The 26270-nt window shown below is 46.1% G+C and overlaps 1 protein-coding gene across 1 annotated transcript; it reads left to right on the top strand.

Annotated features, from left to right (window-relative positions):
- Positions 1-319: 319 nt before the first annotated feature.
- Positions 320-25939, top strand: TMEM201 (transmembrane protein 201). Its single transcript, XM_074161653.1, has 11 exons — positions 320-423; positions 6605-6725; positions 7354-7548; positions 9424-9600; positions 10227-10618; positions 11102-11305; positions 21630-21847; positions 23537-23608; positions 24474-24764; positions 25263-25394; positions 25842-25939. Exons 1-11 carry the CDS (start codon positions 320-322, stop codon positions 25937-25939), a joined length of 2004 nt encoding a protein of 667 aa, XP_074017754.1.
- Positions 25940-26270: the final 331 nt, after the last annotated feature.

The following is a 26270-nucleotide window of genomic DNA, read 5'->3' as shown; positions in this document are numbered from 1 at the left end:
CGGGAACCCGGCGGGCCGCCCCCGCGGCCACGATCTCGGCCTTTTCGCGGCGCTGACTCACGGCTCCGCCGCACGACTCCGGCCTTTCACGCCGCGCTCCCCGGCGCCGTGACTCAGCCCGCCCGCCCCCGCCGCGGCGGAGGGGCGGAGCGGCGGGGAGCGGGACGGGGAGGGAAAGGAAGGGAAGAGGGGGGGGGGAAGAGGGAGGAGGAACGGGACGGGTAAGGGGGGGGGGGGGGGGGACCGGCCTCGTCGCTTACAAAGCGCCGCCGCCGAGGTCACAGCGACGGCGGCGGCCCGCCTTTTGTGCGGGAACGGCATGGAGGGAGCCGGGGCGCTGCTGGCCCGCTGCCCCGCCGGCGGGCTGGGCGTCACCGTCTGCGCCGCCGCCGCCGGGCTGCTGCTCTACCGCATGGCGCGGAGGTGAGGGCCGGGGAGGGCCGGACAATGGCCGCGGCGGCGGGGAGGGCTCCTGAGGGAAGGGCCTGGGCGGGCTGTGGAGAGAGCAGGGAGGGCGGCGGGAAAGACACGGGCTCTCGGCTCCGGGGTGGTGTCGGTGAGGCGTGTGTGTGGGAAAGGCTCCCGTTCCCCTCCCCAATCGCTGCTCCGGCTCTTTGTGTGAGGGGGAGATCGCCGAGCTGCCGCGGGAGCTGCGCTGAGGGGACGGGAGAGGCTTCCCCCCCCCCTCTCCCTCCCTGCCGCCCGAGGGCTGCAGGCCGGCATTGTTACGAGCGGTGTCACAAGAAATTCGGGGGGTTTCTCTGGGTTTTTTTTTTTTCTGCCTTCTTTAGGGCAGGGAGGGAGGGTGTTGTGCTGCTGGTGTGGGTTGGTTTGGAAGTGGAAGCGCGGTTGCAGGGGGGGCGGTGGGAGAGTGCCGTAGGAATAACATCCCTGTCAGTGCGGTGCTGGGACTCGGGGAGATTTACATGGGAGTTATCAGCCACCAGAATTCTTTGGTGGTTTGTTTCTGAATTGCACAGAATATTTCTGACCTCAGAACAAATTTAAACAGATCAGTCGGAAAGGAGGTTTGGGAAGTATCGGGAGGGAAGTCAGGATACAGATTTCATAAAAGGAGCCAAGCTTAATTTGACAGATTTTAATCTAGTCTAGCTTGAAATGAATGTAGGGGATATAAGGAATAAGAGGTGCTTTAGACTGTAAACCAGAACAGACTTGATGAGTCTGCTCGTCTATCGGTGCTTCTGTTGCAGAAAAAGGCGGTCCCGAGGGCTCGTCGCGTTAAGGTTCACTGCAAGTGTACGGTTTGAAATAGAAGCGTATTTCTGCATCTACAGCAAAATACTTAAGGTTTGCTCTAAAGCATTTGCTGTTTATAAAACCGTATGAATGGTCTGTGGTATATTAGCCCATATATAAGACGTGGCATATTTAGGGCAGCTAAGAAATATTAGTGGCCTGAAGCAATCCCCGGCGAAGCAGGCGGCGTTTCTTTGACCCAGTTGACACTAACGTGTCTTTTGAGGGAAGAGATTGGATTTGTTTTGCTCAAGTTCATCGAGAGGTCTCTGGAATGGAAAGCGTTTCTTCCCAAGTCCTTGAAAAGTGCTGGTGGGCTGTACGTATTTTCGGGACGTGACCTTGATAATTCTTTGAGGCTACATATTTGTGTTTCTCAATAGTATTCTGTAATTGTCTGATTCCTTGTTTTGCCTTAGTTAAATGAATCTTCCTCCAAAGTCAGCTTTATAAGGGACTGATCCAAGCACAGACGTGATACTGCCTTTGCCGTTAATATTATGATACAGCTCTGCTTTGCTCCATTTTCAGCATGAGCACGCTTACCTATCTAGCAAGATGCCTTCGCCACCCCCTATAGAAAGGGAAATAAAATAGAAGAACCTAGTGGAAAGTAGTTCTGGAATAACTGTCAGTATATGGGGTTACGCTGCTGTAACCGTGCCAGCATCTAAGACTGTGCGTTTTGTATCCGTGAGAAAAAAGATTTGATGGCAGGAACTCCTTAAATCTTACTAGTATGGGCCAGATAGGAAAAACTGGTATTTTGTGATCTTTCTTTGAGATCACAGCTTGGCTGCTTGACTTTTACATATAGTTGGAACTCAAGTTGCTGAGCTCAGACCAGCAGCTGTAGCCACATTTCCTTCATCCTCTGTGTCCCTCCTGATCGTTGGCTGCTGACTTGTTGTCAGTACCAATATGGGGTACTCCCTGAGGATCTTTCTCGGAACTCTTTGGGTCGGTGATGGCAGAGGCTGCTCCTTCTTCTACAAGTCAAGTCAAAATAAGCCATCACTCTAAAAGAGGCCGGTGGGAATTTGGGAACTGCCATGCAGCCAGTTAATTTAGTTGAGAAGCCTGTCACAGGTACTAAGATGGCAAAAACAGGCACTTTTTTTGGAGGATCCTGTCCTGATGGTCGGCATTCTCCAGAGTATTAAAAGTTGTTACCTCCTGTTTGATAGAAGACAGGCTTTGATCGGGGCGGCACGGGAGGTGTTTATGCGTGTGGGTCTGTGCCTAGGTTCACTGCTCACCTTTTTCCCTGTTAAGAGATCTTTAAGACTGGCTCTTGGGAAAGGATAGGCTGCATAATAACCTGTCACACTGTACTAGAAATCCAGTCTTGTGGCTGAATCTTCAACCCCATCTACAACTGCTAGCTCTGAGCAAATGCATCTATGATTTAGTTTGCCTGCTGGAATCTAGACAGCTGTAATGTGTTTTTCTCACATTGGAAAATGGGGTTTAGCATTAGGTCTGCACTGGCAGACCCCTTTATTGGCAGGTGATGGACGTGGGCACAGCTTGGAACTATGAGCTGCCACCCAGGAGCTTCCCTAACTGTGAGCTGAGCACGTTACCGGGTTCAGTGAGTCCCTGTGAACTCGGACATGCTGACTGTGCTGTGCCAGGGGCTCGCTCTGTAGTTTGGAGCTTTGGCAGCTTGGTTATGTCAAACTGCCATCAGATGCGGTTCTGATCACTCTGCAAAAGAGCTCCTCTTCCTGGTGTATTTTTTTCTTCAGATTTGCTGGCGTAGCCATTTGTATAATTGCTTTGTAATCCCATTGTGCCAGAATGAAGAGTGTTGCTTTAAATACTCTTAATGGAGGATTGTTTTTTCTTTTGATCCTTGGCAGAGGATGCGGAAAACCCAGAGAAGAACCGCACATCCACCAGTGGCCTCTTTTAAGAACATGGAAAACCAAACATCTTCATCTTCTGACCTAGCAGTAAAGGAGGGAGGGAATAGATGTAAACAAAAATATTTAGAAATCCAGTTTATTATTATCAGGTAACTGATTTGATCTGCATTTATCAGGGAGACTGTTCTGGCAATCCATTAAAAGTGTGGACTTAAGCATGACCTTAAATCTGTGTATAAATGGGGAATAGTGGAGAGTGTTGGGAGTTGGAAGGAGAATAAGTTCCTTCTTATGTTACATGAAAGGCACAAACTAGTTGCTAACCAGTGTTTGTCAATGAGTGTGCCTGCAGCCTGATTTTTGCAAGCACTATGTACAGGACAGAAACCTTGTTAGGAAAATAAAGGAGTCCCAGTAACCTCTCACAAAGGAACATTTTGTCATATTGTCTGAGCAGTATCAGACATTTAGGTGTTGATCTCGTAACTGAGGTTACTCCAGGTATGTCCCCACAGTGTTTTCTTAAGCACAGATCTTCTACCTGCAAAACAATGTCTCCAAACCTGTGATTTTTTCCTGCCTTGTTTGGGCATGCAGGCTCCCTACTGAGTTAGCAGAGCAAGTCAGCTCCTAATGGAATCTCTCTCTGCAGTAATTCATTCAGTCGCTTCTTGCTGCTCAGGTTTTATTTTTGCAGGGTGGTTCTTTGTCCAGTGGAGCTCATTCAAGTTAATACAGTGTTAGATTATAAACTCCTTATGGATGATTTGCTGAGCGTTCTGCAAGGGATTGAGCACATGGTAAATGCTTATATGGGGGTTTGTATTTTCTGTCTCTTCATAACAGAATGTCTGAGTTCAGAAGCAATGTGTGCTCTAGCTTATTACGTTCAGCTGCTACCTGAATTCAGTCAAAGTATATATAGCTCCAAAGTAATTAAAACTGTATTTGAGAGTCTTTCTCAATCCAGTACTTTTTTTTGTTTTTAAAGTCCTGACCAATTACTAGAAAATTAGCTTCCTACCTCCATGTTCTTGCCTCAAGTGACCTTACTTTTTTCTTCTTCTTTTTCATCCGGCAGGTTGGGAACTTATGATTTTTTTTACACCTATTTCTATGGCAACAGATTATAGGTTCACAAAGGGAAGGATTATTGCTTTTTATCCTAAATAATCCATGACTTTTCCATATGTTGTGAGAATGAAGGGCTGCTATTTAACCCTTGGTAGCACTTCTTCAGCCTCAAGAGTGAGAAATGGAATCCTGTTTGGAAAAGATGGAAAAGTCTTGAGTATTTGGTCTCTGATACTAGCAAGTTCTCAAATAGTATTTGGCATTGGTTCTTTTTTTGCTTTCTACAAATTATAGCTAGTTTTTTGGCCTATGTTTTCCCCTTCTGTGTTATCCTTGAAATTAGTGCTTCTACCTACTCTGTCATGACATGGAAGTAAAGAGACTGGCAATAGGTAGAGACGGAAGTGTGGTGTCTCTTATTTCCATGGGTGCCTGAACATGGTGGCACGGTGGCATGAAGGTGGGATTGTAGCACTTTCCACAGTACCTGGGGCCTGGGCAATAACCTGCATCCGAGGATGGAGTTCTGGTTGTGCTCGCTATCAAAGTCTGTGCTCAAGGTGCAGTAGGATTTGTATTTTGGTGGTTAACATGCTGAAACCTATGCATTATATTTTCATAGCTCTTACACCCTGACAGCGAGATGAAACTAGCACAGGTGTTGCTGTCCATCCTTCGTATGGCTTTTTTGACCTGTGGTTTGCATGGCTTTTGGACAGGGGTAGCTCATGGATAACTTGGACCAGCGACCTAGATTTGTGTCTGGATTAAACCTTTTTTTTTTTTTTTTTTGCCTGTCAGTTTCAAAGGTGGTATTTTTAACTCAGATCACTTACTGTTTTGAGCCCCCTTGGCAATGAAGAAAGTTGAGCAGTGAATATTCATTTTAAGAGGGGTGTGGGTGTATGCATCTATTTTCAGATGAGAATCTGTCACCCTAGAAGCTCCAGCCATTTTCTTTCAGCATCTGGCAGGGAATCCTCCGTGCACTTGGGCTTTTTAGGCTTCTTTCTAGTACTTCATTTCAAGTTTATCCTCTTCAAGCATCACTTGAGGGTTTGATATTTTATCAACCGAGTTTCAAGACATAGTCTATGGAAATGGGGAAGAATCTTAATTGTAGGCATCCTGCTGCAAAGGTGATGGCTGAGAGAGAAATGAGCTTAACTAAGGGGAGAACCACCTGTTTGCTTGCAGGGTGCCAGACTGCATTTCTGCAGCATTCAGAAGATGTTTTGCTATAGAATATTGTAGCAGCAGAGAACTTTTCCTAGAGTGGGAGGAAGAGAAGTTGCTCTCAACTGGTGAGCACTTTGGCTACTGTTACTTGCTTTCCAGGACCTCCCTGAGCCTCCCTGCTCAGCTGCTTTGGCTGCTGCTTTAGAAGCTGTCCGGTGGGAGGCCGATTGCTTGGTGGATTTTGGGAGCAAGCAGGGCTGGTGGCAGCTGGGCCCATCTGTCGGCATATCTGCCATAGCCAGTCCCTGCCTGGCTTTGCCTGAACAGCTGCCCTCCCTTGGAGCTGGGACTGGTTCTGATAAACCCAGGCAGCTGAACTGTGTCGCCTTGACCTGCCAGGAAACTTCCTTATGGGTATTCCACCAAGTTTCAAGACAAATGCAGACCTTTAGCAGGCAGGATCAAGGGCCAGGTCACTGAAGTTCTTTGCTCAAACATCTGTCACAACCTGTTGCAGTGGGGCCACCTCACAGCTGTTTCTCTTCTGATGACTGTTATTTTAATAGGATTGTTTTAAAAAACAAGGGGCTCATGGATCCAGGTCATTAGTCTTTGTCTCTTCAGTTCCAGTGCATAAAAACTGGGGAAGACATGTTGATTCCTCAGTTCCTTCTGATGTGCCTTCTGATGAGCTCTTTACTGTGCCTGAAGCTTGGAATAATTTGATATGACCTTGTCCTTGAAAAAAATTTGTGGAAAACAGGGCAGACAGAACTGTACGTGTGAGCCCTTTTCCTAGGTTCTGAGTGCCATCATACGCAGTTCTTGTGAGTCGTAACTGCTGTTTTCCAGAATCTTGTGTATTAAGCAGCAACTCTACTGCACCCTTTGCATATATTAACACTGCTGATTATGGGGAGGACTTGCACACCCAAATACGCCTCTGAAAAACAGTGAAGTGGGTTATTCACAAGGTTGATATTAGAGTTCTGGCATGTCCGTGGTACTGGCACAAAGAAATACAAGCATCGGGCAGAATTTATGTCTACTTTAATAGTCCATCTTTTTATTGCTAAAATGCCTACTCTGAGTCATATCGTTAAATGGGAAGATTGATTGTTATTCCAGCCTCTCTTGCATTTCCCTGTTTGAAAGCCATTGCTTTCCTCTACGTCAGCAGAATTCAGTGTTCATGCTTGACATGTTTCCTTTCCTAACAGGAAGAAGCCCACACACGTGACCGTGAACTGCTGGTTCTGCAATCAGGACACGGTGGTGCCGTATGGGAATCGCAACTGCTGGGATTGCCCCAACTGTGAGCAGTATAATGGGTTCCAAGAGGTACGGTGACAAATGCCTTGAAGGGTGGCTGGGAAGGTGCGTGCCCTGTGGAACAGCACTTGCGGGGAAACCCTGCTCTTCCTTTCAGATGGTACAGGCCTAATGCGGATGAATATCCAGTGGTTTGACATCTGGCAGCTCATGCTGAGCACCCGTGAACTCAGCAGCTGATCACTCGATCAAATTTGAGAAAGAATCCATGTGTACAGGGATGTGCTGACATAAAATGATAAAGACAGATTTTCCTCTCTTGCTTCATAGGGCAAAAAAGGGCCTTGACATTTTCACCAGTATCTCTTAAGAATCTTTTTTTAATATATGGAACAATTCTTCTCTGCTTAGCTGAATTGCTTTATTAAGGGTATTAAATAAAAAAGTCAGTCTTAAGCCAAAATCCACCACCAACAACTGCTTGCAATAGGTGTAGGGAAAGAACAGTGGATGCAGGAGGTAGTTTGAAGCATTTTGTCTCATTGTTACTGATTTATTTTGTTACATAGGTGAATGCATAGATTGCAGAGCTCGTGGCAGAGCGTAGGGAATCTTGTTATCAACCAGAGGATACTTAGCTTTGATTTTATGATCTCACGTTTGCTTTCCCTCATGCCTCCCTTTGGCTTTTTGTCAGAATGGAGACTACAACAAGCCCATCCCTGCTCAGTACATGGAACACCTCAACCATGTTGTGTCGGGTGCTACGACTTTCTGTGATCCTACCAAACCGCAGCAGTGGGTGAGCAGCCAAATTCTGCTTTGCAAGAAATGCAACAACCATCAAACCATGAAGATCAAACAGCTGGCTTCATTCTCACCAAGGGAGGAGGTAAGCGTTCGTTAGAGACTGGCATCAGGAGAATGTCCAGGGCATTCCCTTGCCTGTATTTGCTATTCCTGCTCTGATTAATTTGCTCTATAATAATATATTTGTCTCGCTTTGCGTATGGTACCGTGCTGCAGCCTAATAAGCAGAAAAGATAGGAAATTTTCAGTGTGCTGTGGAATGATGCTCCTGTAGCCTTCAGAAGCACTGTGTGGCACTCCAGTGCAGTGGAGGTTACTGATTAGTCTTGCAAATTTACCTAATCCTACTCCAAAGCCAGAATGTAATCACCTCTTCTAGATGGACGCTGGAAGTTGAAGCTTGAGCCTAAAACCAAATGTGCACATTGCTGAGATCAGCTGTAGCTCCAGTACTTACCATTGACCCGGCTGAGCTTACAGGATCTGGTAGGCACAACAGTCCACTAGTCACCTTGAAGCCTTAATAGATTTTGCTTCTCCTGAGGCCTTGGCTGTGCTGCTCTAGAGGAGTGGGAGAGGAATCCTGTGCAGCCACATCATCTCCCTGGCCAGGCATTTGTGCCTAGGAGGGCAAAGGGATTCTACAGTTACAGCAGCAGGATTTCCTGCTGAGCAACTTCTTGGCCTTCCCATTACTTAATATGCACAGAGGATTGGATAGTGGGGTTTCTCCTTCACGGTTTTATGGCTCCCCCAAAGTTCCGTGCAGAGAATTTACTGCTGCACTCCTTAGCTTTCAACCATGATCGAGCCTTGGGGTCATAAGACTGCGCTATGGTGGGATGTGTTCATCTTCTGAATTGCCTAATCCAGTCTGCTTTGTGTAATTGTACTGAGTTTAATCAGGGTGACTCCCAGGGAGCAGATATAAATTTGATCATGCTTAATGAGAACATCTTCGGCTGATTCCCTTTTCTTAGCTTTATTTCTAGTCGCTGCCTCTTGCCAGACCTATCCACTTGCTCAAGTAATGCCAGCCTTTGGCCCCTTTTTAGGCATTCAGTGAACTGCAGTGCCTGTGCCAGCTAAGAAACATGGGACTGTGATATCCAGCGTGGTTAGATATGTCTGTCAGTGACAGCAGTGGCCTCTCTCAGCGTTGCTGGCCTGTCCACTAAGGGGTGACCCTGCTACTAGTCTCTCTCATGTGATTCCTTCTCAATTCCGGCAGATGGAGCCTATGAAGCTGCTGCAGCAAGTCCTCATGCAGCTACAATGCATCTTTCTGCTCCCCTCTCCCAAAGAAGCTGCAGGCTTTCAGCTGTATGCTTTTGGTACAACGATCTTGATAAAGACTGGGAGTGGAGATGAAAGAGCCTCAGAAGCCTCTGTGATAAGTGGTGTGTCCACTGTAGTGACACTGAAAAGCTTTCCTTTGGCCCTACTCACGGTCTGGTTTTACAAGTGCTATTAATGATATACAGAGCTCATCTCACCAGGGCCTTCAAACAGTGACAGCCGTCGAGGCTGTGGCTGAGTTTTGGAAGGAGCTTGACTTTTTCTCCATCACGTGGTGTGAAGGGACAACAGGTCTTTTGTGTCCCCTCATTTGAGGACGGGAAGAGCAATTCTATTTCTTTTGTCTCATCTGCTGTGTTGAGTTCATAAGGTCTCAACAAAGACAGCAAAATTGATTCACAGAAATTCAACATCCTGAAATTGGGCCACAGCAGCCTTCTCCAAGGGCTGTTTTGTCTCCTCTGGGACAGGGGGGCTGGGTCAGCTGTGCGCGAAGTTGGGTGTATGACTGGCCTCCAGCTTGGTCACTGTTGAGGCCTGGTTTCAGGGGGCTGTTCCTCTGGAGACTGGAAGCATGCCTTGGTAACATCTCAGTAGCAAGCACGATTACTGGTGAGGGACCTACAGTTCTCACCTACTTTTCCTCTCCTCTCACCAGGGCAAGTATGATGAGGAGATTGAGGTGTATAAGCACCACCTGGAGCAGACCTACAAGCTGTGCCGTCCATGCCAGGCTGCAGTGGAGTATTACATCAAACATCAGAACCGGCAGCTGCGGGCGCTGCTGCTCAGCCACCATTTCAAACGCCGTGAGACAGACAAGACCTATACTCAGGTACGCAGGGGGAGAACATGAGGGAATTTAGGGGGAAGTGCAGAGAACAAGATACCTCTGCACCTGGGTTTGCTGCTGGAAAAGGAAGGCTTGGGGATTTCTAACTGGGAGCTTGGGTGCATGGCAGAAGTTTAGAAGAGCACAGGGTAGTTGCCACAGATGCTCCTGGTGTTAGTTTGAGGTTTTCCTTTTGCTGGTGTAATTCAGTGCAATTGCCAGAAGGTAAGTCTGATGTAGTAATAAGAACAGAGTGGAAGGAAAAAAGTGGGACCGGCAGAAAAGGGGAGATAGGGTTTGGAATATAGTGAGGAAACTCATAAATAAGTACAGTGCAGGAGTCTGCAAAATACCGGGGGGGGGGAGGAACGGGGAGGAAGAAAAATGATGGGAAGTGATTTATGACCTTCTCTCTGTCTCACTGCCCTGCCTGACCTTGGCTTCTGCTCATAGTTCTGCTGTTGCTCTTTGCTAGTCTACAGCATCCCCTGCGGTGTCAGCCCGGTACAGAGACTTAAAGGATTTGAGCAGTAAACCGTAGGGTCTGGCAGTATTTCATAAAGCACCATTTCAAAACTGTACTATAGTTCAATCAGCTTCTGACAAGGTGTTTCTCCCTTCCTCTACAGAATTTATGTTCATCCTCCTCTTCTGCTTCCATAACCACACCAGCTCAGGTGATATTTCTGCGGTTCTTGGCCTTCATCAGCTGTGCGTTCCTGGTTCTGATGGCCTTGTATGGGTCAGGCGACCCCTTCTCTCTCAGCGCAGCAGTCCCTGCTCCCGTCTCCTCTGGTCCAGCGTCCGTTCGGAACAGGACTGCCACAAGCTCACGTGCAGACTTGGAAAATAACACTTCTGTGACCGTGGCAGGCTGGCAGGAGCTGCTCCGCCTGCTTCCAGAACAGATGGTGGAGAACCTGAGCGCCGCGTGGGCTTATGGGAAGAATCACCAGATGGCAGTTGCTGTCCTTGGGCTGTTCACCTGCCTGTTGGCCATGTTCTTAGCTGGGCGGATCAGGTGGGTGTGCTCTTTTCTTGTTTCACTTAAAGGAACACTCCATAATGTTGGAGGTCTTTTGCCCTGTCTTAACTCAGTGGCCCAGGGGGTAAACATTTGCTGGAATGGCAAAGGTAGTTCTGGGTGGCACCGTTCTCCATGTTGTTCTTTGGGTTGCCAGCTGGCTGGATGGAGACAGCAGAGCTTGCTTTGGGTCTCTGCCTTGATCCATTCAATTTAAGCTTGAATTACTGTGAATGAAAAGCTCCCCCTGCAGCTCTTTAATGTTGTAGAGAGTGAAACTCCTCGATTCAGGTACTTACCACAGCAGTGGCAAGGGCTGCAGGTGATATAACTGTAGTAAGATATTGTACATAACCTGCTCAGTCTCTCTGCCCTCCCCGCCTTTTCCCCACCTCCCCTCATATTCCTCAGGACCAAGGGGCTTCACTGATGTTTAAACTCTTACCTTGTGTTTTGTTGGGTTTCTTTTTGGCATTACAGGCTCCGCAGAATTGATGCGTTTGCTTCAGTCTTGTGGTTCGTAGTGATGAGTCTGCATTTAGCTGAGAGGTACCTGAAGACGGAAACACCCAACTGGCTAGACACAGCCAAATTTGGCACCACGTCCTTGTGCTGCTTGGTGGGCTTCACCGCAGCAGTGGCCACGCGGAAATCAACGGGCCATCGGAGATACCGGCCCCGAAGGTCAGAGCCAGAGCAGTGACGCTGGGGGAAGGAGGAAAAAAAAGCCTTGTGAACTCTTTGCGACTGGTGCTTCTCTCTCCTCTTTTTATTTTCCCTTCCTCTTTTTTTTCTTTTTTCAATTAGATAAGCAGTGAAGATCTCTTCTTCCTTTATATGTATATTTTTTCCTTTTTGGTTTTTTCCCCATCCTTGCTTCCCACTGTGCTAGCTGCTTGGAGCATTTCCACTGCTGGTGCTAGCAAAGGAAGCTACTCCTGCTGCCTCCATTCTCCCTTCCTCCTGAATCCTACGTCAGCAGTGCAAATATCCAACTTACCCAAAGCCACTTCTTCCAGCAGCTGCTTCACAAACTGCTCCATAAATGCAGCCGCCTCCTCCCCATTCTGCTCCTCCAGCCAAAGAGGTTCTGGCTTCTCCTGTCCATCCTTAGCCAGTCACAGAGGAATCCTCTGCCTTGATCCTCCATGGGGCCCAGGCCACCTTCAGTTTTCTAATGGTGCTGGTCATTTTAATTTCGAACTGATGGGAACTTGCCTCTGGATTCCGAGTCCTCGTACCGTGTGCTGTAGGAACACTGCATGGTGTACAGGCATGCGAGGAGGGGACGCACGTAGTCCATAATAAGCTGGTTCCTCTTGCCTTTCACTGTGTGGCATCACTTAACTGCATGCTCTCTTGCTCTGCCATTCTCCTATGACTCCTGTTTTAAATGGAGAGGTGTCCTTAAGTGCTTTTGACTGGAACTTCAATAATTTATTTAAAAGGGTGCTTTAAAAGGTCATGTAGCTCAGGTTGTCTTAATTTGAATATCTGAAAGTATTCAGCTGTTTTAGGCTAAATTTTCAAATCTACTGGTGGCTGTTGCTTTCTATGCTGGTTTTCTTCGGGTTTTCACCCACCCACCAACCCCTCCAGGAGCATCTGTGTAAAAGCACAAGTAGATAAAAATGCCTGTGTTCCTCCACTCCTATAGCCTTAGAAAGAGAAGAAATATGGGAGGAACAACCACGTGCTTTTTGGTGTGTGGACAGCTTTCATTGTACACCGCCACTTAATTCAGTCACTGTTCTTCCTTATCGTTGAGAACACAGCTGAGGAGGATGTGCTTTAGGAAGGGGTGGGAGCCTCTGCTGTGGGACCGCGTGGCAATAGAGATACATTTCTCTTGTCACTTGGAGAGGTTCTTTTTCGAAGTCTGACCTTAGCGCTAATGCCGCTGAGGGAAGGGGTCTGGAAATGGTGCCTTTGAGCTGAGTGCCTGGCAGTCCTCCGCTGAAAGCTGGGATAACTGGATGTTACTGCGGGGAGGAAGGAGCTTTCAGCTGCTTGGGTTTTTGTAGGATTAAGTTGTTGGGGCCTCTAGGGATAAGTGGTCTGATTATCCTGCACTGATTTTTGCAAGGCACTCCACTGCGTTTCTCATCCGGATTTGGGTCTTTTCAAGAGGAAATAGCATTGTTACAGAAGATCTGCTATTTTCTCCTGTTCAGAATAGTGCAATGGAACTTGCCCCACTAAGACTCTGATATAACTTAATTGGGTGTCTTGATCTGCCTATGTATGAAGTCTAAAATAATCAGAAGGGAGCTCTCACTATAAATTATTTGCAGTTCCTACTGGAAGATTCAGACACTACAGGCTGCTGCAGATGCTGGTGAAATTATAGAAGCTTTTAGAAGCTTTTTTAAAGGAAATAAAAGATACTTCATAGCTTTTCATGGTTATTGTTCTTCAAACCATTATTCATTGCGAAAGCAGCAAGCTAGCACTAACAAAGGCTCTGATATTGTTAACAATAAGCCAAGCTGAGTGTGTCATGGGAAGGTATAACTCCTGGCTGAAGGACCATGTGCCTATAACTTAACCGTCGCGGGAAGGGGACACACAAACCTGCTTCCCGTGTGGGGCTCTCCTTTGGAACTTTTTTCCAGTGCCTTCAGATAACTGCAGTATCCACCTCCAAGCAAACAGAACACCTTTCTCCATTCTGGTGCTTGTGAATGATGCTGTTTTGAGGGCTGTTTTACTTGTCCGCAAAAGGAATCCAGCATCTGCAAAGTCTGGTTCCACTCTTCCGCGTTCCCATCATTTACCGATTCTGACCCAAAAGGTTTGTCTTCCAGCTCACAGTCCCAGGTTGTTTCCTGTTCCAGTCTCAGACTTTCAAAATTCTAAACAGTAACCATTATGTCCCAGTTTCCACTAGGACACTTTATTGAATGTAGAGAATTGTTTCAAAGTAAATACTACAAGAACCCACATGACTTTATCAAAACAGTAAAAAAAGCCAGCAGGAGGGTGAAGGGTCCTCAGTGCTGGGTTAGACTTTCGCAATCGCTCTGCACCTCGTTCCTGCTCTCCATCGAAATATTTAGTAGGAAACGTTCCTTAAACATCCAGTCTTTTTTCTGTACCTGTCAGCCTGCTGGAGCAGGCAGCAATGCTCAGACAGACAGCGGTGAGCTGCTGAAAGGATAGGAAGTAGCAGGGGGAAAAAAACCAAATGGGGAGGGGAAGCAAATCCAGTGCCAGCTCTGCCATTCTCTGAACAAGCTGCACAGAAGACCCAGGAAACCTCAAGTTGTTATGTCCTTTGAGTGAAATAAGACACCTAGCCTTCTTTTTTTTCCCTTCCTGCTTCAGTACTTTCAAGTTTTCCGCATAAAGTTAAATGTAGGAAAAGACGGATGTTTTTATTCAGCTGTGATTGTCTTCTGCACTTATCTATAGAAGTTGGATTGAAAGTTCCTGCGAGCTTCTAGCACATGAACTTGGAACCGCCTGGTGTGGCAGAGGTGAGGGGTTCCTCTTGCCCCTCTGCTGTCACGCATGTCCAAGTGATGGGAGGAATCTCCTGTTTAGAAGGCTATATTGAGGATGCTAGAAGGAGGGAGGGGTGTGAGCAGCTGACAAACTGTTAAAATGTGTGGGGATGGTCACGGTAGTGTCATACCTGATGTCTAATGGCAATATCCTGTCTTTCTTTTAATAAGAATAAAATCAATCTGTCCAAATTTTCTCGCCCAGTAGCAAGAAAACTCTAAGTGGCAGCCTCCTAAGGTGCTTGTCAGCCTCTTCAGATGTTTTGCTTTAAGGAGTTGAAAGTCAAAACTTCGTGAAGTTTCACTTTGTCCCATTTCATGTGGCCTCCTGTACTTTCTGAGCAGCTGTTTTCCCCCCTTCTTTTTAGCAGCACTTTCTTTTTTCTTTCAATTCAAACATGCCTTATCTTTGAGCCCTCTGGGGTCTGGCACCTTTTAGGATCTTTTGCTGTTAATTGTTACGTTGTTTTCCTGTACTTGATCTCTTCTTTTATTCTCTTTTTCTTTCTTCCTGTGCAGTGGTGTGGTGGGATGGGGAGGATGCGCACTAGATGGCAGGAACAGGCAGTTGGTAGAACTGTGGGAAGGAGCGGGGTTAACACTGTGAAGCCTGAACAATACTGTTAAGAAACATTTTAGCTCTATTTTAGCTCTTGTTTGCACAGCCAGTGCAAAGCTATACTGAACTATACATTCTGAACAATCTATACGTTAACTGCAGTTGACATGCAAGCAAGAAGTCCATTTGTTTTAGCTTTATGCAGATTAACACAAGTGAAGTATATTTACAAGTTGCACTAACGTTATATGTTGGAACATCAGAAAGCTACTTTCTTTTACGGCCAAGCTGTACAGGTGAAGCCCTGGTCTCTATGGTGCTTTGTCCACAACTTATCATTGAAGAACTTTTGGACTCATAATTGAAAAAATTTCAAAGGCAAAACAAAATAACAAAATGCAGACTGAAGTGTAGTTCAATTTTAATGCCAAAGAAGCTTTTGTCTTTGCTCAGGTGTCAGCTTATTTGCCCACTTCTTGGTTGCCTCAGCATATCTGTGCTGCTGCTTCTAAAAGCAACAAAAAACCTCAGAGTCTCAAAATCAAACTTGAAGCAATTCAGTTTTTTGTCTTTTAGAGACTCTGATGCTGACAGTCTCCTCTCTTTCTACTTTTCTCACATGCTTTGTCTCACATGCTTTTGCTGATGGTGAGAGGGTGATTGATCTTTTGCAAAAGGATAAAAGGAGGAGAAAGGCGTTTTGATTTATAAACTGCTAGCATTTGATCTGTACCAATTGCATCTCCTTAGACGATTGGGCCTAAAGAAAATCAGTTACCAGTATTTTACTGTTGACTGTTTCTGGAAAAAAATAGTTAAGCCTTTACTGAGACTGTTGCTGCAATACCCGATTTCAGTGCCAAATAGACTATTCTAAACACTATGCTGTGCTCTAGGTTCTCTAAGGAAGGTGCTTTGCCAACTTTGCATTTTTTACCTGAGGTTCAGTTAGGAAATAGCTCCGTAGTTAGATGTGCTGTCTGACTCTGCATAGTCGCTTCCCCTGCAGTGAGTTCAGCAGAAGGAAACGTGTGTGCTTCCAGCTCAGGTATTTTGGTGCTAGTCCAACGTCCGAGCACAGCGCTACCATCCTCATGAAGCTGAGGTGCTATTTTGTATGACACATGGATATATGTTTCCTTCTGTTGAGGGATATAATACCTAACGAAGGGCTGGTAACTTAACTAACACGACTGACACAAAAATCATCCAGAACCACTTGATCAGTTCTTTGAGCTTCTTGTTCTCACTTAGCTGGGCTCTTAAGTCAGGCCACAGAGGAACACATGGTAACCTGTGGTCTCCAGATACAGCTTTATTGTCTAAGGATTCTTCTAGACATGCAGGCCAGAGCATGCAAACATCTTAACACTATTAGAGGATTTTAGCCCAAAACCCTCTAATGTCAGGTGCTACCTTTTTACCCTGGCCATGTGCTGGTGTCTGGACCAGAGGATGGTACTACAGAATGGAGCTGAGATGGTAGGGAATTGTTAGTGGGTTTGTGTGTTACTTGAAATCAAATATGCTCCAGCCCAAAGCGGCCAACTCTGGCTCTCACAGCGGCCGTGGCTGATCTGCCAACTCGAAAGCATCTTGTACCCTGCCCAGCGGAGCTGGATGTATGAAGGGGCCGATTTGGGTTCTTTAAGTGCCTTTCCCTGGATGAGATTTTTGACAACACTGTGTTGCTCTGCTTCAGTGGAACTGACGCAGCTGCGGCTTGGGACAGCAGTGCCTGTATGTCTGCCAGGCCAGTACTTTTCTCCTTCGTGGGCCACCAGTGAGTGTGGCTGGGAATAAGAGGATACTTGGGCCGCGCTCTTAAATTTTTGAGCAACTCTGCAGACTATAGGAGGGCTGAGGGAGAACCCAGAGCTAGCAACCAAGTAAGCATCTCTGCTGCTACTTCTGGTCTTCCTGAAGCCCTGACTGACATCAGTGCATGCTAACTGAAGCCTTTGTGGCCCTTGACAATTCTAAATACGCTATATTTATATCCCATTCTTTCCTTCCTATTAACTTCTCCTTTCCTACATCTGTGCTTTGCATGCCCTCGTGAACTGAGCTTGGGTGTGTCAAAGGGTGAGGACACAAGGGGAGTATTGAAATGGTGTAGTGGTGTTTTATTTTGGCTTTATGAATATTTTTCAAGTACGCTGAAATTAATGTGAAGCTAATAATCATGCTTAGATACTATAGAAAGTATGTATCGATGTATTGTGGACAAATTATTTATACTCTTATAGAAATTAATATCATTAATAGCCAGGTGATTGCTCCAGACTGACTCCACTCATGAAAGCAGGGAGCTATACGGCTTTGCTTCGGTTTTTAAAGAGATGCTGTTGGAATTGTGTGCTGTCACGTATAACCTACCGGTTCATTCCAGGTGTGCTGTCACCTGCAAGTACACTTGGGGCCTCTTTCAGCCGTGGCAGATGCTCTCATGTGAAAAGGGGCAGTACTCAGTCCTGAAGTGTACCTTGAGTCATCCCCTGGAAAGCCTCCTTTGGGACCAAAGCTGGGCAGGGAGAAGGTCCTCTGAACATTTTTGTCATGCCAGCAAGTCTGGATTTTTGTAGACGTGGGATGTGTGTATATGCACACCCCCCTGCCTTTGTGCCACAGCTAGGAGGCAAGGCAAGTTGATGCCAAACATCTGGCTGTACTCTACAAGGTACTAGTGCAGGACCTGGCAGCTGGAGCATTTTCAGCTATAACTCAACCCTCCTTTTTCATCCAAAGCAGGGCAACACATATGAGAAAAGAATTCCTAGTCTTGGCAGCTAAAGTTTCTAGCTCTCAAGTCACATGTCAAAATCTTAATGTGTCTGAGACCTGTGCCCTTTTTTAGCATTATTCTCCCCTCTTCCCTTGCCAGTTTTTTATTCACTGTATTGCTTTTTACTCCTGATTCTGACTGGAGGCACAGGTTGTGGCACTGACTGATGTGATGCATCAGACCAGGCAAGTGACTGCAGGTCAGCTCCCAGAAACTTGTTTTCTCTCGCAACCGGCAGTAAGGCAAGAGTGAGCTGTTCCTGCAGTCAGGGCAGCAGCGCCCACGCTGCCTGGGGGAAATGCTGCAGTTACACACGGATAACTTAGAGCTAAATTATGACGGGACCTTAAGTCCAGAGGAACCGTTTTACCCCATGACTGAGACGTGGTTCCCTGGCTGCCTCCCAGCAGATGAACCTGGGCACATACAAACTGCCCGGTGGTGACTGCACGTTACCTTCTTACTTCATGTATTTGAATTATCTGATAGTAGGAGTGGGTCCACCTGCAGCCCTGGAGTCTGACCCGACCTGACCCAGGTGCTCCCACGTCTCTCTCTAGAGATGTCTCACCCAGGGGTGGTGCAGCATCTCTGGTTAAAATGTGAATTAGAAAGGCACGCACATAGGGTGTTGTCTCTGAATAAGAGGGAGGTGTTGGGACAGAGGAGGGGAGGCTCTGCTGGCAGGAGGTGTTTCTTCAGGACAGTGTACAGTCCCATACCATGTAATGCTCTTCTTTAACCTTCTATTTATTTATTTTTAAAGTATCTGTGTAGCAGAGTTGTGCCCAACTGTCTAGTAACGCTGTGATCATTGTAAACACTAATTAAGATACACAATTTTTGATGTTCACAACCAAGTTCTGAAATAAACGGCTTCCGGGCCCTGACTATTTCCACAAACTGTCTGACTCCAGAGCCTTTTTTTTTTTCTTTTTTTTTTTTTTTTTTTTCCCCTGTCCTCCTTTGTTTTTTGGTTACTTTTTCACTGTTACCAGACCCACTATTATCACATGCACAAATGGCTTGGAGCAATGCAGCAGTCTGAGAGCAAAGACAAAGCTGCAGTGCTCCCTTCCAGGCTGTGATGTGGCTGCTTCCTGCTTTACGATCCTCTTGGTCTCCTCACCTTTTTTCATCTGCTTCTGAAAGAAGTTTTAGTTCAGCTGACCATTCTCAGGCATGAAGCACATTCCCATGACAGCACCCCTTCTTTTTAGCAGTTTCTAGCCCTCTTGATGTGACAGTGGCAAACACTAAAGAGAAAAGCACATAGGAAAGGAACGGGATTTTGCACACGTTGTAGGAATTTACTTTGTTAAGAGCAGATAGATATTTAAGCCTTTCTTTGGTCAGCACTCAATCCTAAGGCATTAATATGCTTTTAATATGCTTAAAATTCTTGAGCTCTTCTTTGCTAACCAGAAACATTCCTTTTCTGGATGGTGCAAGACAAGTGGTTCCTCAGCTGCCCCGAGGATCTGCCTGCACTAACTTGGTGAGGTTGAGAAGAAGCGGGGCTGTTGAGCAGCAGAGCCCATGGGAGTCCAATCCAAACCAGTTACAATCCCAGGGAAAAGATTGTGGTTATGAGTGATAAAAAATTCTAATATCTTCCAGCCCATCAAGGGGAAAACTGCCAAAAGCCAATAAGCCAGATAAGCTGTTTTCCAGTGCAGCAAGGAGCTGCGTAAAGTTGGATCCTTTAGCCCAAAGATACAAAAGGTGCAAAGTTAGTAAAAAAGAGCTGTGTTGTTCACAGGTGATGCTCTGATTTGGCCCTTCACAGACAGGCACGGTGGGTGGTAGGTGTCGCTCATTCTGGTACGACTCATATCATAGTCCTGAGCTGCACTTTTAATTTCCTTTCCCATTCGTTTTCTTTCACGAAGCTGAGATGGCCGTGCACATCTGCTATGTACATCTGTATGTGTGGTGGGGCAAATGTGTATCTGTCTGTGCACTGAAGGACTCTGCACGTTTGCGAAGCGTGGCACCCTTCCCAGGTCCTCTGGAACCTGAAGAGGTTGGGCAGTTTCTGCTGCGAGACTGAGGAGTTCCTTGCCGCTGTTAAAGGCATGTCCTGCTGGCAAGCACCAGGAACCTGGTTGCCTCAGATGTTGTTCAGCCTGATTAAGCTGGTCGGGATTGTTGATGTCTGCCTCGTACTAGCAGATAAGTAGTTTTATAAGATATTTTAAATTGTAATCTTAACTCTAGGCTGCTTCTTCTGGACATGCTAGCGCTGCATAATATTGCTGCATCACCTCTTTAATCTCCAAGATAGAAGGGCACGTGCATAAATCACCTCACAGTGCAAGATTGAGATCCGTATATTCCTTCCTGCTCTGATTTACTACTGGCTTTCCTCTGACAAAAGAAAAGCCACATTGCTGCTCTCGCCTGTCTCTGTTTTTATCAGAAGTGAGATTAAACCTCCAAATATCGCAGCTTGATTACATGCTGCAGAGTTTGATATCTCCATTTTAAAATGTATACACTTCATACTTTGTTAGTACTTTGTCATGACTTCTTTGACAAGACTATTACCTGTTTCTCACTAAACAAAAATCTTACAGGAGATCCTTGAGAGATCTTGTTCATATTCTAGACTTTCTTCCATGTGTTTTATTCAATTGTTAAAAATAATACAAAATTGCTATACTTTCAACGTTGCAACCTTCTTAAAACGCTCATTTTGATGGTATGAGGACACAAGGGAGACTCCAAAGCTGACTCCTCATTTCTGATGCAATCTAGTCAACCAAACTGTACACATAAACTAAGATCAGTGCATGATTGCAAGGAGGGATAGAAAGAAGGTAAAAATAGGAGGAAATTTTTGACAGGTGGTTCAGCTTAGGTTGATTTTTAAATTTTAAACTACTGCAAAGATAGGTGATGAAATGGGGGTATCAGAAATTAATTGTATAGTTTATTTGCATATAGTAATTGAGTGTGAAATACTGTGGCAGTGCTTGCTGCAAAAACTGGTTAGAATACAAAGTTCTCTCATACAGTTATTTTACCAGTGGAACAGAAGTCAGCTTATGTCTGTAGCAGTTAAAAATCAAGCTAATTGGTACAGGTGCCCGTAGTATGTTTTGCCTGTTACCTCTCCCCAGGTGTTTTCAAGCTGGACACGCTGTTCTCAGCTCCCTTCTTTCACTTGGAAAGAACCCATTGAAAACAACTCACAGACCTAGAAACACAATTGCCATTATTATTGCCACTTTACCTTTTTTCCAGGCACTATAACAGAGATTGGGTTTTTAAGCACTAGAAGCAAGACACTTCCTGGAGTGAATGCTACAGGAGCACAGTTCCCTCTGAATGGCTATGCTGGCACGTATTTGTGGCTAATTATGATATGCAGGGAAAGGAAAATGTAATGGTTTAGACCTCAATTTAGGACTGGAAAACCCAGGTTTGTGTCTCTGTTCTGTCATAGGATTTTTATGTGACCTTCAACAAGTCACTCAGCTTCTTTTTCCTTCTCTTTCCCAACTGTAACGTGAGGGTAGTGAGTCTTCATTACCTCACAGAAGTACAATGAAGGCAAATGTATTTAAAGAAGTTTGAATGTTAGTTTTAAAACAGAACTCTTGTGCCTAAATATTTATCTAGGTACACATAAAAATACTTTTCTCTATACTGGCATCAGAGGTAAGGTGTTGATTCTGGTTTCTAAAGACAAAACAACTAGTAGATTACTTGCTTCCCACAGTCATGACATTTCTAAGCATGTTGTCTGCATGTGCACATAACATAAGATGTATTCTGTCGTTGGTCATTTGTGTATCTTTGTAAAGTTTTCTTGTGGTCTCTGGGTAATTTTCTCATCCCTCTCTCAGGGAGAGAACCAAGGCATTATCCCTATTTGTACCTGAGTTCCTACACCATCCCACCATTTTTTCCACTTGTGGGACAGGTTGGTGAACCATCATTTAAGTAATGTTGAGCAGTTCTTCCTTCCCCAGTTTCAAAGGTGTAGGAACATTCCCATAAACGCTTAAGCATTCTTCAACTTGCACTCCTGCACTGAAAAATGAGTACAGACCTGGTAACAAAGAAAGTGTTCATGCAAGAAGTACAACTGAGAAAGGGAGTTACTGGAATGTATTTATTGCTCAATGTCTGTCGTGGTGTCATTTGCAGGTACCTTTCTGGGGATTCGATCGCTCTGTTTCCCAGCGGCACTGGGACTGGCTTCCCTTCCTCTGCTACGTCTCTCTTTGTCCCAACACCGCCCAGTATTCTCCAGCTGACAAACCAACAGCTCTTCAGATCCCCACGCAGAACTTCTTCTTCCTCTCTGCCTGGTCGTCTCAACAGGGCGCTCTCGCTGGGTACCATCCCCTCCTTGGCCAGAGCAGGTAAGTGCGCGTGAAACTTTCTGGCCCAGTGGAAATGACACTGGGGAGGTGCAATGCTCCAGAAGGAAATGGACTGTGAGGTATCCACATGTTGTAGTCCTGTTTAGGGATTGCTGCTCCTCCTGCACAGAGGAGTATCCAGCATTAGTAATTTGTTTTTTGGCATTACGAATCACAGAATGATTTGGGGTTGGAAGGGACCTCTGGAGATCATCTAGTCCAACCCCCCCTGCCAAAGCAGGTCCACCCAGAGCAGGCTGCACAGGAACGTGTCCAGGTGGGTTTGGAATGTCTCCAGAAACAGAGACTCCACCACCTCTCTGGGCAGCCTGTTCCAGTGCTCTGCCACCGTCATAGTAAAGAAGTTCCTCCTAATGTTTAGATGGAACTTATTATGTTCAAGTTTGTGCCCGTTTCCTCTTATCCTGTCACTGGGCACCACTGAAAAAAGACCAGCCCCATCCTCTTGACACCCCCCCTTTAAGTATTTATAGGCATTGATCAGATCCCCCCTCAGTCTTCTCTTCTCCAGACTAAAAAGACCCAAGTCCCTCAGCCCTTCTTTCTAAGAGAGATGTTCTAGTCCCCTAATCATCTTTGTAGCCCTGAAATCATGCAGCACACCATTGCCATCTTGGTGAAACAAAAAGTCTCACTGAGCGCTTGCCTGCTGTGGATTTACTGAAATCCAGAGACTTCTCCAGGCATTCGTGGCAGCATGGCATGAGCTCCAAGCCTGTGTGTGAGAGAGAGACAGAAGGAGCAGTTAGACAGGGGGATGGAGAAGAGCAGCTTTTGGAAGTGATTGGGAGCGTTAGGATTACTGATCTGGCAAGAGCTCCCTTCTACCTGCTTTGTGTAGTTTGCTTTGCTTTTCTTGCTACAGCTGAGCTGAAGAGCAAGCTCTTCCCTCAGTCTGGATTTGATATGCATTAGCACAACTATTGAAGCTGCTTTAGAGACCCCGTTTCCTCTTGGTTTTAAGGGCTCTGTGTGATCTAGGCAAGATTTACAGGCCTAAGGAAAGACTCTCCCAGTAACTCAAGCCCTTGGTTTTGCTGTGCTTGAAAGTAACAGATGGGAAATAGTGCTCTATTGATGGGAAAAAATGCTCTTCTCCATCCAAGGAAAGCTAAGCTTTCCAGTGTCACTAACTGATTAGCAGAAGGTCAGAGGCCAAAATGTGGCAGTTTCTAGGATAACACTGCAGCAGAGAGAGCGGTCTTGTGGGTATTTTTTTAGTTTAAGCTCTGAGGTTTCATTTGTATCACTTCTTTTTTTCTGACTTCAGTATTTTCCATTGATTTTTTTTTTCCCTGTCTCATTATTATGGCTACTGTGCCTGACAGCTAGATGGGAATTTGTCTCACCCTATGATCTACGCTTAAGGCTCTTTTCATGAGAAAAGGTTACAACCATATTTTCACTTTTTTCCTCCTAACGTAGAGGCAAGCCAGGCTGTGATACAGTCACAGGGTTGTTTTTTGGAGCCTGCTGGGCAGATCTGTTCTGCTGCAGCTGGGAAAAGTGGGTTATTCTGACGCTGGCATATTGCCTACCCAGGAAAACAGGGACATTTTTCCTGCGGGCATTTACACCCGTCCCCTGATGATGCAGTTACATTTCTAAAGGGTAGGCCTCCAGTAGCTGAGCCAGCTGGCTTCAAACTGTTTCATTTTTGCTTTTTAGATTCTGGCTACTTGTTCAGTGGAAGTCGACCGGCCTCACAGTCATCTCAGTCCAAGGAATCTCCTACATCAGGTAATGCGCTGGGCCTTCCAGAGCAGCCGTCTTTGCAGGATCTGCAGTGAGTGGGTTGAATCACATGATCCAAGTTTAATTCTTTCCTCCCTGCTCACATCCCAGTGAAAATGTCAGTTTTACTGTTAGAAATGCTGCAGAGAGAGTTCCAATTAAGAGTGGGAGTCCATTAAAATAAGGTGCTGCATGCGTTGGATGCCCTTCTCCATGGGAGAGCTCACAGTGAAACCAGTGAGACAAAGCAAGGAACCTTTCCTTGCCCTACAGCCAAGTTGAGGTTGCTTTCACAGGAGACTTTAAACTGTTCCTAGGGCAGCTCTTCTGTTTCACTTTTGTTCCCCAGCCCAAGGAACTGCTAATTTGGCTACCCTGTCTGCTCCTGTGTGACCTGTCTGTTGCCCTCCTGACCCCAAATGGATCCTTTGGCTGTTTGGTGCTGTTTGAGTGTTTGCTGCTGGAATGTGGTCACAGCCTCAGCTACTGCCATTGTGCAAACCTCCTCGCATCCTGATAATGCTTTCCCAGCAGCATCTAAAGGACATGCCAGAAAGGTTAACTTACCTGCAAAACAGCCTGTGTAACGCAGGCTCTTCTGAATGGTCACAACTGAGCAGAGAGAAAGCTCACCCGGCTCCTGAGAAACCCATCTCTAGTCTAAGTCATTCTTGAGTGTACCAAAGCGCATGTGGAGTTTCTCCATGTTTTGCAGTGTGGGAACTGGAATCAATAAAGAATTTTAGTACAAGATATGTTGGACGTTTGCAACTCCTGTTCCCGTTTCTTGTAGAATTGTTAAAGAAAACTGTGCCTATTGTGTTGGGATTATAATCTTATGATTTTCTCTTTGGGGACGTTTCCATTTCAGACCACTTTTCCCTGCTGTCAGGCAGCTGTGCTCCATCCCGCATCCCCTCTCCAGCACCGTCGGTGGCTGGCTCCGTGACTTCCAGCTCAGGTTCCCTGCGGTACCGCCGGCCGCTCATCAGCCCTGCCCGCCTGAACCTGAAAGGACAGAAGCTGCTGCTTTTCCCTTCTCAGAATGAGGGTCTGCTCACCCCAACCAGCTCAGAGGAGCACACCCACTCAGACAGCAACATCTTTGCCACCGAGTTGTCCTCCTTTCCAAAGAAGAACCTTAGTGAGCGGGGAATGCATGGTATGCTGGCAGCCTGCTGCACTCCTGGAAATGCATTTGTAGGAAGGAGTTGGCTTGCAAGCCAAGCCACGTGTCATCTGGGTCACACAATAGATGAGAAACCTTCAGGAAACACCCAGGTGGTGATGCCAGTTAGGCTACCAAAGCTCCTTTAAGAACCCACTGGCCTGGAGAGCCTTTTGTCTGCCAAACTAGATGTCCTTTTCTCACTTAGTGGTGCCCCAGGGATACTGCTGCCACTCCTCACCTGTGTTTGGATAACTCCTTTAACTATGGATGTGGTGATGCTGATATGGACCGCATTTGAGACAAACATGCAGGCAACTTCCGCAGCACAGCAGTGAAATTTGCCTTTTGTTTCCAGCTCCTGTCCTCAATCATTTCATGATTTAACAAGGCAACCATTCATTACTCATGTCTAGCTTTAGTCTGGTAACTTCTGCTACTTCTGGCTTCTACTGGTGCTTTCTGAATTTTCGTATCTTTTTCTCCTTGCAGATATGAGATCTGCAATGGAAGGAGGGAGTATTTGCAGTGATAATTCCATCAGAAAGGAGGATCGCTCATCACACTCATCTACCTGTGTGGTAGACACAACTACCAAAGGGGAAGATTTGGCAGGCTGGAGAGGTAGGTGCAAGTCATGTGAGTGCTTCATGTATGTGTGAGCATTTCTGTGAGGGTCACTGAGATCTTTCCTGTGCTGTAGTAGTGATCTGATCTGGAGATCAAATAAATAAGTGGTAGCAAAATGAATCTTCTGCCTGCTATTCTAGGACCTTAATAAGGCTATTATTATTCTTTGGACTGTCTGGAGAATACGGAGAGAGTGCTAAACTGAGGCAGAAGGAAAGGGGTGGGGATGCGGGTATTGAGAAGAGTGATGGGATGAAAACAGAACCAAAGAGAGCAGTGGAATCTTTTCCTGATAGGAAAAGTGCTTCAGCAGCTTTTGCTTATGGTGAAAACACTGGGCAAAGAGAGAGGAAGAGCACAGCATATGTTCACTGTTATTTATCTCATCAATTCTCTTTCTACTATTCCCTTTTTTTCTTTGTGTTGTCCTCTTCTACCAAGGTCATTTTGGTAACTCTGCTCTCCGAGGTCTGCTGGCCGTGAGCCTGACTCTCAATGCTATCTTCACATCGGCCTATGTCTACCGGAGCCTGCGCTGATCTGTGCCAACACTCCCTTTCTTTCTGGTTCCACCTGCTTCTGAGGAGACAAGAAGAATTCAACCACGGCTTCACATCTAATGGCTGTGCCATTGGTGCATGCTGTTTTTTTAAAAAAACTACTGTATGCTCAACTGTCATGACAAGGAACCTAGATAGCTGCTGCCACCACTTCCAGGTAGAACATATCACAGGATTGTCCTTGGAGGTGGCAGGCAGAATTCCCAGAAAGCTCCAGTTCAAAGAAGAGGCCAGTCAAATGGCCCGTGCACTTTTCTTCCAAAGGAACTGACCTGAGACACAAGTCTGAAAACGTGTAAGCTATGGTTTT

This window comes from Numenius arquata, chromosome 20 (assembly GCF_964106895.1).
Source record: "Numenius arquata chromosome 20, bNumArq3.hap1.1, whole genome shotgun sequence".
In the NCBI taxonomy this organism is placed as follows: Eukaryota; Metazoa; Chordata; class Aves; order Charadriiformes; family Scolopacidae; genus Numenius; species Numenius arquata.
Note: the sequence above shows the minus strand (reverse complement) of the source record. Positions and strands in the feature narration are given on the sequence as shown.